Raw genomic sequence first — 15,505 nt, forward strand, 5'->3', positions numbered from 1 at the left:
ATACCCCTTTGCCCCCCCCCCCTTAATATTGGAACTGCCAGTATGTATAAAAGTTATACCCTTTTGCCCCCCCCCCTTAATATTGGAACTGCCAGTATGTATAAAAGTTATACCCCTTTGCCCCCCCCCCCTTAATATTGGAACTGCCAGTATGTATAAAAGTTATACCCCTTTGCCCCCCCCCCCCTTAATCTTGGAACTGTCAGTATGTATGAAAGTTATACAAATGTTATGTCCCCTTTGATCTGAATCCTGGAATTGATGGTGTATTTAAATTACATGCCCCTTTGCCCTGAGTCCTTGAACTACCCGTATATTTAAAAATGACCCCCATAGTTCTGAATACTGGACCTGCCTGTGGTTGGGTGCTGAAGGCAATACTGAGCAAAGGTTCCTTGTAAAATCTTTAAAAGACCCTCACATAGTTTAAAAAGTTAAAATGCCTTAATGGCACATGACACTAACAAAATTCACTATATGGCCTATTTCTCCTGGTTGCATTTCTATAAATTTTGATGAATGGTTAGTGGATCAAACTTCCAACAGACAGGCACTAAGAAAAGACAGACTTTGTTAATTGTGTGCTGTTTAAGGTTTAATTGTAATTTGAAAACGAGCAATGCATGCAGTATAAAATCATTCCTGTCGTAGCGTGTGGGTTTACATAAGACAGCCATTTGGTCTAGGCTATATAACAAACGAGTGGTGTTGGCGAGACTGTAGGAAGCCATTCAAAACATTGAAAGGCAATTAAAGTAGTTACTACAGTCTTGTGGGCACCACTCGTACTTTAAGATCTGATATACCCTGTACATGTTAGTCACCATTATCCATGTTTGTAGTTTTAGCCTTCAAAGTGATACCAAATATGTAACATGTGCATATACATTTGTTATAGTATTGCTTTCAAAGAAGGCATATATAAGAGTTTGTATGGAATGTATATCAATGTATTTTTATACAATGTTGTTAAATGTTGCTTTTAATACTACTAGTAACTAGGATAACGTGAGTGCGATTCAATGTTTTAGATGTCTTCCAACTTCAATGATGTTTACATTTGCTCAGCATTTCATAGTCAATGATATATTTTTAAATGTCCTGTCTTCCTGTAATCTAGGAGTGAAATGTCCAGTCTTCCTGTAATCTAGGAGTGAAATGTCCAGTCTTCCTGTAATCTAGGAGTGAAATGTCCAGTCTTCCTGTAATCTAGGAGTGAAATGTCCAGTCTTCCTGTAATCTAGGAGTGAAATGTCCAGTCTTCCTGTAATCTAGGAGTGAAATGTCCAGTCTTCCTGTAATCTAGGAGTGAAATGTCCAGTCTTCCTGTAATCTAGGAGTGAAATGTCCAGTCTTCCTGTAATCTAGGAGTGAAATGTCCCAGCTGTGATCGTCAATAACAATTTTATTTCCCCTTTGTTTATCTAAGCGGAGAAAGTGGTACACGTGGTTAGCAAAGCTATGTTAGCAAACTAGGTCGAATTTCTGCTGTGGAAGGAATTCTGCAAACAATCTATATAATGCCACAACAGAGGCATGCCAGTTTTATAAGAATATAGTTTAGAATATAGTTTAAGGGCATTCCGCTGTTCAAAAGTGGGTGGGGAAGGACAAAAATTTAACGTTTCAAAAATGTGTGTATTATTTAGTTTTCAGGACCGACCTTTTTCGAGAGTAAACACACATTCTTTGTTACATGTTTTGGGGTAGTAAGGAGTTGACCCAGTTTTACGAAAGAAGACTTCATTCGAAAGAAGAATATTTTTTTGCACTGTGGAAGGCCCTAAATGACTAAATAACTACAGTCGAACCCCGTTGGCATGAACCCCCAGGGTCGGGCGAAAATACCTCGAGCCTCGGAAAATTTGAGCCAAGCGGGAATGTTTACCCTCAGTTTAAAGAAATCGGTCCTTTACATTTTGTTCGAGCCAACGAGGAAATCGAGCCAAGCGAGTTCGAGCCAATGGGGTTCGACTGTATCTACATATACTATCTGGGAGTGCGGGTCCCAGATTCATATAACATATTGTTTTAATAACATCTTACGTTTCATCAATTGTTACGATATATTTTTTAAGTGTTCTGTTTGGAACACCAGCCAATTAAGTAGATACGTTTCTGTAATGTCAAATTCATAGTTCAAGGTATTTTTTTATACGTCAGTATGAAATTTACGGAAAACATCAGTGACTGTTTTGCGACGGTAGGCAGTGACTGAGAAAAACACACGCAATGGGATATAGAGCGTAATGTGTGTGAATAGTGAATCAGTTGACCAATCAGTGCAAGGTGTCACATTAAGTTCCACAGCAATAGAACAGTGTTGATAATTATTGTTTTGAACGATTTTTATAATTGTGAAATAGCATTAGCAAAGAGCGAATTGTGTACATCAAGATACAATATTTCCTATCGTTTCTGCATTAAGTGTTCTCCTTTAACTTACATCACACATCTTACAGGACCATATTATACATTTATTAAGCCGATTACATTGTATCCAGTATGATATTGCCATATACAACTGTTGCATTTCATAATTTGCTTGGAATGATGTAATACTTGAATAAAAATTAAGAAAAAGCTTGCCTTCTTCATTCCTGATAAACATCCACTATTTCATTGTTTATCTGAGGCCGGGCCAAATTACTTCTCTATTTGGCGTGATGGAGCCGTTACAAGGAATGGTAGTCCTAACATTGCACAAAGTATTTAGAACTGAAGATGGTTAAACGGTAAATCTCGAAATTTCGAAATTTCTCGAGTCGCTGTCCGCCATTTAGTCATTGATTCTGATGCGTAATATGCCCTTGTTTCAAATTGTGACCTTCCCCCCCCCCCAAAAAAAAAAAAATAAAATAAAATATTTCAATAAAATGTTTTACGGTCGTTTGGCGGCCCTTCCCCAAGAACATCTGATTCTGAAATTGTTCATTTGGTGTGTTTATTAATATTTTTCTCAGATACTGACATACAAAAGTAAACTCAAAAAATATTAAGGGTCTGCTCCTCCCATTTTAAACGTGACCATACATTCCCCAGTAGAAAAAAAACCACACCAAAAGCGCCAAAATATCGCTAATATTTTTATCTCTACTTAAATCATAAGCATCTTTGTTGGCTTTGACCATTAAAGTTAATTAAGTTAAGCACGAACATGCATTAAAATGCAATTATTTGTATTAAATTTTGCATATTTCGGGCGTTTTATATCTATTATTATAAGATATGAAATACTGAAAATTGCAGTGCCATACCAAATCGTTTCTATATTGAGCGTCCGCGATCTTAAAAAATCAAATGATAAAACTCATATTGTCAAAAATTTCGGAAATTGTATAAGCTGAAATCAAAACACAAATCATTATCAAACAATAACAGTGCCCATATTCAGAAATGCTTTTCCTATGGAATAAGTCAAAATAAGGGCAACACACATGGACTAAGGACCAGTTTAAACGCCCTGTCCGCCCACATGCTCAATGAACACTCCTCATGCAGCCCAACCTGGTGTAAGTCTCTAAGTACGAGAATTACCGGCAGGCGCACATACTGCAGGGTACTGAATTGAAAAAAGATTTCCTGAACATGATGCAGTGGTACGCACTATAAATGTCTTACATATTTTACACGTACTGTTCATTTTTGTAGCAGGGATCATAGTTATAATGATAATCAGTTTCGTAAAACGAAGTTTATTTAAACCTGAAATGTTTTATGTTAATTTAAGCCATCAAGACTCGTGAATTTTTTTTTATTTTGAATCGACAGTATTTAATCTAATAATTAAAGTGGCTCGCTCAAATATCGTCTTTTGAAGACCACACTTTTCATCAGCGTTAATAACGCGATTGAAAAATTATCACGGCTGTGGTGTTGCGTGATTGACACTTTGTCACGTGATGTTATCAATGTATCCTTAACAGGTCAACATATCCACCATTTGTTAAAGTTCCTGCCGTGTGGACTAAGCGTATGTTTTCTATTATCTTCTTGACTAATCTGGCGCGGGTTCGAACCCCACTAAACCAAAATACTTTTTTTTATGCTATAACTGTATTTGTTTTCTGCAATATCGATATCATAGAGTAAAATAATGATAACAAAAGTGTTTTCAGATGCTATACCGGGAAAACTAACTTTTTGTCGAAAAAAAAAACGAGCGAGTCACTTAAAGTCACTTGATGACTAAATATCAAATTACAATATGCCTGCAATGATTAAATTTTCAGGTACACAAATGAGTGTATGCTGGAAAATCTAGCCCATTTGTAAAGTACTAACGCAAACGAAAACATGAATCACATGGTTGCAAGGAATGCGCCAAAATATGTCTCGTATTTAGAGTCAGAGAGCCTCGACTTCCAGGTGTCCGTTGCGCTAGCAGGTGGCGGGGGGTCAACCGTCGCCCCCCCCCCCTTTCCCGAAACTCAAACTTTTATGTCAATATTGGAGAGAACAAGTAATGACATGTTCAAGAGGTAGTACCACAAAACACTGCTGCCACACTTAAAACAAAACAAAGTCGATTATGAGAGAGGGGCGCAATTCAAAAGGTTACACCCCCAGTTACGACACCTCTTACGTGTAATCATGAAGCCGCCCCTGCAACATTTCAAAATAATTTCAGCAAAACTGCATGGATGTTAGAAGCAGTCTGTAATTTATACCGCAATTTTTGTCTTAGCTTGCAAATTAAATAGACTTTATCTATTTTAAAGCATGCAAACATGCCTGCTCTTCTAAAACAATGATATTTGCTGTTTTTTATTCATAAATTATCAATTTGAAGCAATTTTCAACATTTTTCAAAAAAGTCGATCAAGCGATTCAGCGGCCTAGCTGACTTCACGCCGCTATACCGCTAACTTCACGCTGCTCGGCCGCTAGGCCGCTAACTTCACGCCGCTAGGCCACTAACTTCACGCCGCTAGGCCGCTAACCTCCGGCCGTTAGGCTGCTAGGCCGCTAACTTCACCCCGCTAGGTCGCTAACTTCACGTACATCATTATAAGCCGTGCTTTCGTGTAATCCGCACATATTAGATTAAACAATAAAAAGATACAGATACCATTATTTATGGACGAATATAACGTTTCACCCCACAACTATTCTCATGCATCAAACAAACCAATGGCGTCACTAACTTGACGTGTTTTATAAGTCGATGACGGTGGCGTTGAAATCAACTCTATCAATTTTCTTATAATACTAAAATCTTTCAGCAATTTACCTCACCGTCATTTTTTTTTTTTTTTTACATAAATATATTCATTACTCTATTCCATTTCCTATGAACTAATAAAAACATACCCTACCCGAGTTCGTTTTCGAAATAAATATGTCGGTTCCTTATAAAAGACTTTTCGTCATTAAACTTAAAATTAATAATTTTCTTCTGAAATGCTAGTACTAAAATTATAGGATTATTTATTCAGCTTACAATAAATTATATTCCGATTTTTTTTTATAAAAAAGGCCGTAAAAGTATATTTTTTTACGGTTTCAGCAACATTAGCGCCAAATAGCACGTGTCCGCTAGGTGGCGCTGTAAATCAACAAACAACGGGATTTAAAAAAATAAATAAATAGCCCTCGTTAAAGTAGAGTCATTGACGATTGTTTGTTCCAAGTTTCATTAAAATCGGCCGACATTCATATTTTTCGGAAAAACGTGGTCATGTACCTTAAGGTGACACTCTTATTCAAAATCAAGACAAACACATGTATATCAAGCATACGTGTTGACTGATAAACGTTTAACTACTTACTAAATAATGCATTGATGGAAAATATGAATTTACTGATTGTAACCGTGTATTTAATAGCAGAAAGCGCAAAAATATTAAATTATTGTTGTATGCTCATTTTTTTTTCAAATTTAACTCGGTATCTTTCATATAAAGAACCATTCAACATTTATTCATCTTTTTTTGAATATTAAAACAATATTAATAATTGTGTAAAATCTTATCTGGGATTAAGAGTACATCTTTAAATACAAATTTTATTTGAACTCATTTTGCATTGGAAATCTATCTAACAATTGAAAATGGTCCGAATGGACTAGGGAGGCTCTGGTGTTTATATTCTACATGTGATCTCACCATTTAGTATTCGTTTTTTTCGGGGGCTCGTTTGTTGTTTCAGGATAGCTAGATACTAGATAGGTTTTCGTACTTAGGGTTGACGCTTAACATAAGAACAATTTGGTATGGCCTTATCTACAGTATAAACTTCGGATAAAATATTTACACACACTAAAGAATACTTTAATATGGATATAAATGCAAATATCAGAATGTTCTATTATTTGAACTCCGGGTTATATTAAATTCGAGATATCACAAACAAAGTGTACATAACTGCATTTCATCAAACGTTTAAAATTAAGCTGTACAAAAACGTTGTTAAAATGGCTGGGAGAATGGGACTACTTTTGTGGTTTATATTTTTCTTTGTTTTAACAGAAAGCAAACAGCCCTCGGTGACTACCTGTGTCGGAGTTATTTTAGGAACTGAACGGAAGGCACACTTTCGAGACCGTGAGTACACTTTGGATGAATACCGAGGCATCCCTTATGCAAAACCTCCAGTTGAAGAACTACGATTTAAACGACCAGAGCCATTCGGATACTTTCCAGAAGCATTCAACGCAACAAGGCCTGGCATTTTGTGCCCTCAAACAGATTTTTTAAACATGGGAATGCGATCAACCACAGAGGACTGTCTGGTACTGAACATATTTGTACCCCAAGCTTTAACGGATCAGCCCCAAGGTTATGCTGTGATGGTTTGGATTCACGGAGGAGGTTTCAACATTGGATCTGGAGGCGAGACGCCCGGCCCTGTCTTTGCCGGGCACAACAACGTCATCGTTGTAACAATCAACTACAGACTGGGGGTATTTGGCTTTCTGAGTCTTGGTGACGAGAGAGCGAAAGGTAATATGGGGCTATTGGACCAGCATTTGGCTTTAAAGTGGATCCATAACAACATTGATTCATTCGGCGGCGATCCTAATAGAGTTACAATCTTTGGAGAATCCGCGGGTGGGATGAGTGTCCATTTGCAAACTATGTTCCCTAGCAACAGAGGTTATTTTCAGAACGCAATTATTGAGAGCGGAGTTGCTTTGCAGCCTTGGATCTTTAAAGATATTACCGAAAATATAGAGACTGCCCGGCAGATGGCAAAACATCTTGGATGCTCTGGTGAGAATACAGATGAAGTACTTAAGTGCTTACAACAGGTCACTAGCGAGCATTTAATTAAAACTCTTGACAGTCAGATTGCCAATGCTGGCGAATCCATGGACTTTTCGTTTTTCCCCGTAGTTGATGGGGAATTCATTAAACGATTTCCGGCTACTATAGTGCGAGAGGCTCGAGAAACAGACAATGAAGAGGTCCAGTTTATGAGAGAAATTAACTATATAAACGGCATGAATGGTCGTGAAGGAGCTTGTTACGCCTTAATTTTGCCCTACAACGGATCTATTGACAATGTTAAATTAAGCAACGATGACTGGACAGGCTCCTATCTTCCCGATATGCTTAAAATGATATACCCAGACCAAGAAATCCCAGCTGCTATTAAAGAACTTATTGCTGCAGAATACACAAACTGGGATAATCCAGAAGATGCCATTAACATGTTCATTAAGTTCACAGGTGACACGAATTTCAATGTTCCTGGCATTGTGACCAGTCTTGCACAAGCCAACCAGACTGAACCCAAAGGTGGAAGCTGGTTGTATAGCTTCGCCCCAGTATTGGAGAAGCATTACCTAGACACGCCCTCCTGGGTTCCACAGGCCAACCATGGAGATGAGATTGCCCCTATGTCGGGGTACAGCCCGGAACTGCTTGCACAGCTTAAGATGTTTGACTACACCCCGCCTGACTGGGAATTGGATCTCTCGGAAAGAATGATGACTTACTGGACAAACTTTGCCAAATACAGGTAGGTAATAGTTACTACATTTCCTACCTGGGCTATTGAAATTATACACCACGAGCGCGAAAGTCTTTTTATGTAACAAGTCAGTCTCATCTACTTATGTCCCATGTCGAGCAATGATTATCTCTGCTACCATCTACGAAAATTATACACCACGAGCGCGAAAGTCTTTTTATGTAATAAGTCAGTCTCATCTACTTATGTCCCATGTCGAGCAATGATTATCTCTGCTACCATCTACGAAAATAGCTGGATTTCAGTTTTATCAGTTATTCTTTTTACGGGTATCTGTGTAATATTTTATGAATGTTTTCATAGTAAAACAAATCACATTTTATTTTTGAATCAAAGATTTTATTTTAAACTGTTTGAATTATGTCACGTGGTGTTTGATAATCATCACGTGATATGCTTGGCGATAGTGATGGCTGAATGACAAAGGGAAGTAATCGCTGTGTGAAGTTTAGAATTCATTCGATGTTACTTCACGTTTTTTCTAGACAGCCAATACATAAATTCTGTTCGCATTTCAGTGACCCAAATGGAAAAGGACCTGTTACATGGCCTAGATTTAACATTGACACTTTAGAGTACATAATATTGGACAAACAAGATTCCACGGGTCAGCGTATTTATGCGCGAGAGGTGGAGTTCTGGGAAAAAGTAGTTCCTGGCTTGTTTGACGCCATGAAAGAAGAGAGTCACGATAGTGGATCTCCTTTCCGAGAACAGTCAACAGACACGTGTGAGAGGGATGGAAACTGTGGATAAATTATCTTGTCCTGTTACATGGTTGTTGTTTTTTTAGTTTTAAATTAGGTATACTATGAAAAAAAAACAGAACAGAACAACGTTTGATTATTTCGTTTTAAACAGTTCACACAATATACAAAATGATATAAGTAAAAATGCCGATTGATCATTGATAAATCATATCTAATGCATATATATATACATATATATATATATATATATATATATATACGACACTATCTTTACCACATTTATTTTTACTTTTGTGACTTATAAGTGTAAGTTTGAACACCCAGTGGGCTCCTGTTTTTCCGACCGGTCCACAAGTACAAGTTTTATCCTTGTACGAAAATGAACAGGGTAACTGAACCCAGTATCAACAAAAACACAGTTGAGTGTATGCTTTCAAATTTAGGGCGTATTTGAAAAAAAAAGTGATTTATTTTTCTCTTTATCAATATTTTATAAAAGCATCAACTGCTGTTTGAAATGTCAAACATATTATAATTATTTAACTAAATTAATCTTAACCAATTACTCAAGAACACTTTTGCCTTAGAATAACATTCTTGTACACCAGAGCGATGATGTTATGCGTACCAAAGATTTATTATTATTAAACATGTAATGAATTAGAATGAAGAATAATTTTGTTTTTTTTTATAATTTCGAGAAAATGCTTATAGATTATTGTTTATTTGGAGGTCTGTATGGCAATTAAACATTAAAGCAAGGAACAGCAAAGGTAGTTCATGCACTTTTCATAAAGACCACCAAATAAACGATATAAGGTGTAAATGTGAAATGAGTTTGTTTCCGGTTCCTTGGGTAGGTAAGTCAGACAATCTTTTTTTACTTTGATTTATTAGGCAAATTGTTTTTTGAGATTTTTCTGCTGCCCAAAACCATTAATGATCTGCAAAAGAACATTTATACAATCAGTATTAACACCACTGGTGTTGTAAATAGCCACAGACACTCTATTTTAAAGCTGCACTCTCACAGCTTTACCATTTTTACAACTTTTTTTTATTTATTTATGTCTTGGAAAGAGCAAATTTTTGCGTTAATATCTGCAAACCAATGGTAAAAGATTGTTGACAAAAGATCAGATCGCAGATTTTCATATTTCCGTTCGAAAATTAATGTTTTATGGCTTAAACCGTTACTAACAGTTTAAGAAAAATGCTTAAATATCAATTTTTGAACCTAAATATAAAAATCTGCGATCTAATTTTTTTGTCAGCAGACTTATATTACTGATTTCCATGGTATTTTGCAAAAAATGGCTCGTTCCAAGACAAAAAATAAAAAAAAGTTGTCAAAACCTTCAGTCTGTGAGAGTGCAGCTTTAAACTTTAAGAAAACAAAAACAAAAAATGATAAAACATATTTCTTAAAGCAATACAAAGTTTTAGGGTTAGGGGCAAAAATACGGATATCGGGAAACCGAAAACAAACAAATATACATTTTTTTACTCCTAATGGTTAAACTAATTTCTGAACCAATAGGATGACAGTATTTTTCAAAGTAATTGTTTTTTAAATCCATTTTGATCTACGTTTGTACTTGCCGTATTATTCTGTTGAATCGCTGATTTATTGGCCGTTTACTGCGAAGTTCAAACTGAAAACTTTGTGATGGAAGAGTTAAACATTTCTTACAGTGTTGAAAGAAATAAACAGGTTTTCGCGGCTCTGGTTAGATTTCCTGACATTTTTCAATGCAAAATTCGTTTTTGTTGTTAAAGTGATTTTGAATATTATGCATTATTCATACAAAAAATAAGAGCTATGCTTGCAGATGACTTTGCTCGTCCGTTATTCAACATCTATTTTGGCCTAGTAATCATCAGTAAACAATGAAAACGTTATTGTTTGTCTTTAAGATTCATATCCAGGTTTTGTAGAGGTCATTTATAATAAACAAAGAAATCAACACTACGTACATTGGTATTTATTTAGGTGCGGTGTGTTAACTAATGCCCAAATATACGTTCAGTACCATAATAAACACGTTTTATCACGTTCTCCTTTCAATATCGATACTAACACACGTACACCATTGCACGTATACGATTAGATACAGTGGCAAAATATGCACCAGAGGAGCTAAATGTTACAATGAGAAACGTTTGATTGAGGTAGTAATAAAACAAAATAGACAGAGTTGATACTATAAGACTCAGTTTTCTGTTTTCAAAAATTTCCAGGCACATTTTTATCATGTTATTTTTCGGAGCATTTTTTAACCCCCTTCTTCGACGTTAGTTTGAGTATTAAATTGCACACCGATTATGGTTCCATGGCGTAACAAGCTCAGTTGTTTGCAAAATAGTATTATAGCTCAAATGTACTTCCAGGAGCTGTTTCACGTAGGAGTTAATTCGTACTTAGGGGAGATGTAAGACAGAAGTCCTCGGGGTCATTTCAATAAGGGATTTTAGTCATAACTTTAATAATCTTAGATCTGTTTAAACGTCACAAATGGGAACGCATTGGTATCTTTTTTATTTCCTCAACTTTGTGTTCATTTGATGCTGGCTAATGTTCAATTAACACAAATATCTACGAAATAACGAAAAGATGTGACCAAGATAATTTCAATTTACGTTTAAGATCGACTAAATTTTATTGAAACAGCACTGTAAAATTTATTCAAGGTACATAATCGCTACCTGGATTCTTGATGCATCGGAAGTCTAACACCTGTAATATGTGTACAATGTGTATTTCGGATGCCTAGTGAACCCATACTATGTGTGTATCATTTGATAGGATTTTGTGTGCATAATCGAAAATATTTTTCCCAAAAAATGATATGTCAAACATATTTTGGCCAGAAATTAAGATAAAAATATACAAACTGTAATAACTTTATTCATAATGTACCTTTTTGTAATATATTTTACATAAAATTAGTAATGGGTCATTCCAGTAAAGTTCTGTTCTATGCAATCATACCTAGGCAAGTGTTATGCTAACTAACTGATAGCCCTTTATGTTTACACTCAAACGGAGCATTTAGGCAAATTTCTTCGAAAAAAAGTCGGATGTCTATGGACGGTTTACATGTAATGTGATAAAATGTAACTACGCTGCATTTACCGCTGAGTAATTTCAATTCCACTTGGAATCAAGTTAAACTTATAGTAATTCAAATTACACGTTAGAACACTATAATGATTAATTCATAATAGTATTAATGTTACGAACTACTTCAACCAATGCACCGGCAAACATATGACGGAGATATCCTATAAGAAGTTCCGATGGTTAACAACAGCCGTATTGTTTTAACTACAACAACACAGCTACACATGTGCTTTTATATCGCCGTGTTACATACATTAGAGGTTAAACACACGCTGATACTTATTTACTTGTAATCAACATTGAATTGTTTATTTCCTGGTTTTAAAACTGTCCTGTATAAGTGCACTCAAGGCCATGATATGATTAAAAACAAGCTGCACAACCCGCGAACCCCATATCTACGTATTTCTTGAACTGTATTATATTTTATTAAGCGAACGGAACGTAACTGTGCTTTAGCAGCAAATATTGCTTGTTTCTATACGTGAGGAAGTGTCTTTATAAAGGGAGGAAAAACACTAACTACGCGTGAAAATGGGAGACGGAGTAAGAATTACTTTATTGTGTACAGTAATTAATATGATTCCTGGTTGAATTGCGAACCAAAATTAATTCTAAGTTATACTTTATTTCATTCGACTAAGAACCATTTCGATTAAGACCTTCGTAATACACATTGAGCATGACGAAAACTACCACTGAATTGGGAATCATCTGACCTGAGCCAGTCATACTGCGGCACGCGGCATTTTTGAGATTATTTTTTTATAAGAATATGCTTTTTCTTGAGTTATTTTTGAGCACCGGAGTCAATTCTTTGACTAGGAGGCAAGTCATTCAAACACTTTGCCTGATTATATATACAACAGGACGGCCACAGCATCTTTAACTACAACACCAGGAAGACGATTGTAAGCGGATTGTTTGACGTAGCGTTGGTAATAGAAAACGCCTCCCAGCTCAAAACCATGCTGAATGCTGGCCCGGGCAACAAGTTTTACTACCCCAACATTGTACTCATCTCCATGTCTGTCCTGATACAGGTAATACGATCGAATTTTTTAAAGGTAATATTAATAATTTTTAGCTCATCCTTTTCTCGAAGAAACGTAGCCTTGTATCATCGATATCGATAATTATCAATTTAGAAAAAAACACCTCGTAATATTTCACCAGAACTGTTTCTGTTTCGCAAAATAACAAAAATAGATAATCGTTCTGACCAGTGACAACACAATTAATAGTTGAAGTTAACCTTTGTTTACAGTTCATCGTTGCGGGATTCCTCATAAAGTTAGCCAGCATGGATGCAACGAAACCACTACAGGACGGCACTCAACCTAAACGGGAGAAGGCTAAGATGCGTCTGAACAACGCAACTATGGTGCTTGTGGTCGGCATCTTGTTTCTGAACGCGTTCATCGCATCGTTTGGCGTTGAAATGACTAAAGAAAAATAATAGCGCTTTATGATTCCGTTAAGAAAGCGTTATGACTATTATAGAACGCTTCATGAGAATTTCATTACTAATTCATGCTGTTTCAACGGATAGGCCCCATTTTCTTGAAACTTCTGTCTCATATAACAAAATTAAGCTACGCTCACCATTTTTGTTTCTCTATAATTTGTGTTATGTTTACTTCTTTTTAGATTTTTTAGACTTAATATAGGAATAATCTTTAAGATTATTACAATAAATCAATAAACTTTTATCAAAATCAAAAAATAAGTGTGTATGTTGGCTTATTGAACTAAGCTACTTATGCCTGTTAACCTTAAGAAGTTTCGAGAAACTGAGGCCTGAACTGAATATGTTTTGAGACTTGGGATTATTTAAGACAGCTTCAGTGACAGCTTTAGTTATAACTTTATTTGTATTAAAGTTCAACAGTTTATTTGGGCCTCAGTGTAAACTGAAATGCAACTCATGATCTAACGTTGCGTAATGTATGTACGAGTTAGTTCCTTTGCTATTTGAGTCTACACTATGATACTTTAGCAATTTGACAGAAAAAGTATATTCAGCACATCCTAATGTTTACAAATTTGAACAATTGATGAACTCTAAAGATAGAGTTGTACTTGTGAAAATGGCATTATTTGGTAAAAAATTTCTAGCTAACTTTAATTGATCTCATTCTCCCTGTATCATTTATTTGATTTTTGTTTTGGCTAATGTTGATATCACAGGCATCTGAATCATTGTTTGTCACTAAAATATTGTTTAAAACCATTTTGGGTACATACAATGAGATAAACAACACATCTGAAGATATTTAGTGTCTTTGATATACAAAAAAGAAACAAGGTATGTAACTCAAACTTACCCGATTTCACGGTAGAGTCCAGTTTTATGCAAATTTCTCAACCAACATAAAAACAATCCATTTTTAAATAAGTGACATGGAAAGAAGAGTCAATTACCTTTAAAATGGTGTGCAATATGTTGGTATAACTATATTGTCTTTAGACAAACAAGCATAATTCAATGTCCAATTCTCGTGTTTTTCTTTAGTCGGAAAGAGTACAGCAAATTCAGATCGTCAATTTTCCCCGTGTAAACAGTACTAAAAACAGACCTATTGAAGTTATTTTATGCTTCAGTGTACAGATAAATTAATTCCAATCCATAATATCACGAAAACCCTAACATCACAATGTTAGAAACAACTGTATCAGTCTTTAAACTAAATCCTCTTTAAATTTCGTAGGCAGCTGGCCATTTTACCCACAAGCGCCCAGATGATGTCATTGACATGTACATTTAACATCTTTGTACCGGCTTGAATGTGAGCCACACAAGCTTGGATGGGTCAAATACTCTTCTTTGGAGGTTGATCAGAAACATCTGAGCGCTGTCAGGAAAATGTCCGCCTCAAACAAAATTTTAAAGTGGATTTAATTTGAAGACTGATACGGTTGTTTCTTAAACTGTGGGGTTAGTCTTATTGTGATATAAAGGAATGGAATTAATTTATCTGTACACTGAAGCATAAAATAACTTCAATAGGTCTGTTTTTAGTACTGTTTACACGGGGAAAATTGACGATCTGAATTTGCTGTACTCTTTCCGACTAAAGAAAAACACGAGAATTGGACATTGTATTATGCTTGTTTGTCTAAAGACAATATAGTTATACCAACATATCGCACACCATTTTAAAGGTAATTGACTCTACTTTCCATATCACTTATTTAAAAATGGATTGTTGTTATGTTGGTTGAGAAATTTGCATAAAACTGGACTCTACCGTGAAATCGGGTAAGTTTGAGTTACATACCTTGTTTCTTTTTTGTATATCAAAGACACTAAATATCTTCAGATGTGTTGTTTATCTCATTGTATGTACCTAAAATGGTTTTAAACAACATTTTAGTGACAAACAATGATTCAGATGCCTGTGGTTGATATGTAACAAAACTAATATATCTATATTAACATCTAAAGACTATATTTAAACTGTCGCTTTGTATGTGTACTACATTTTGTTATACTTGTTTTAACCATGTAGTTGTATGTCAGTTTTATGTTCAAATCACATGCATGTAACATGCCTTGATTTATGAAATAAACTTTCAAACTTTCAAACTTAAAAAAACAAAACTTAAAGATATGCAGTGATCTCCCCTGATAGACCGAGAAATGTGTATACTGCAAAGCGAAGTTACCGCTGGCATCACATAAAACATACAT

At 35.5% G+C, this 15,505-nt stretch overlaps 2 protein-coding genes across 2 annotated transcripts; both read left to right on the forward strand.

Annotated features, from left to right (window-relative positions):
* The first annotated feature begins 6,355 nt into the window (after nucleotides 1–6,355).
* LOC128234160 (carboxylesterase 5A-like) lies at nucleotides 6,356–8,750 on the forward strand. The gene is made up of 2 exons (XM_052948200.1): nucleotides 6,356–7,965; nucleotides 8,496–8,750. Exons 1-2 carry the CDS (start codon nucleotides 6,416–6,418, stop codon nucleotides 8,731–8,733), a joined length of 1,788 nt encoding a protein of 595 aa, XP_052804160.1. The 5' UTR covers nucleotides 6,356–6,415; the 3' UTR covers nucleotides 8,734–8,750.
* A 3,430-nt stretch (nucleotides 8,751–12,180) lies between these two features.
* On the forward strand, nucleotides 12,181–14,217 carry LOC128233991 (ninjurin-2-like). Its single transcript, XM_052947911.1, has 3 exons — nucleotides 12,181–12,357; nucleotides 12,681–12,854; nucleotides 13,079–14,217. The coding sequence occupies exons 1-3, from the start codon at nucleotides 12,346–12,348 to the stop codon at nucleotides 13,268–13,270; spliced, it is 378 nt and encodes a 125-aa protein (XP_052803871.1). The 5' UTR covers nucleotides 12,181–12,345; the 3' UTR covers nucleotides 13,271–14,217.
* Nucleotides 14,218–15,505: the final 1,288 nt, after the last annotated feature.

The sequence above is a fragment of the Mya arenaria genome, chromosome 1 (genome assembly GCF_026914265.1).
Source record: "Mya arenaria isolate MELC-2E11 chromosome 1, ASM2691426v1".
Classification (NCBI taxonomy): domain Eukaryota; kingdom Metazoa; phylum Mollusca; class Bivalvia; order Myida; family Myidae; genus Mya; species Mya arenaria.

Coding starts and splice junctions, on each gene's coding strand:
- LOC128234160 (XM_052948200.1), top strand. CDS start 6,416: ATGGCTGGGAGAATGGGACTACTTTTGTGGTTTATATTTTTCTTTGTT. Junction 7,966..8,495: donor ACAAACTTTGCCAAATACAG/GTAGGTAATAGT, acceptor TTCGCATTTCAG/TGACCCAAATGGAAAAGGAC.
- LOC128233991 (XM_052947911.1), top strand. Junction 12,855..13,078: donor CCATGTCTGTCCTGATACAG/GTAATACGATCG, acceptor CTTTGTTTACAG/TTCATCGTTGCGGGATTCCT.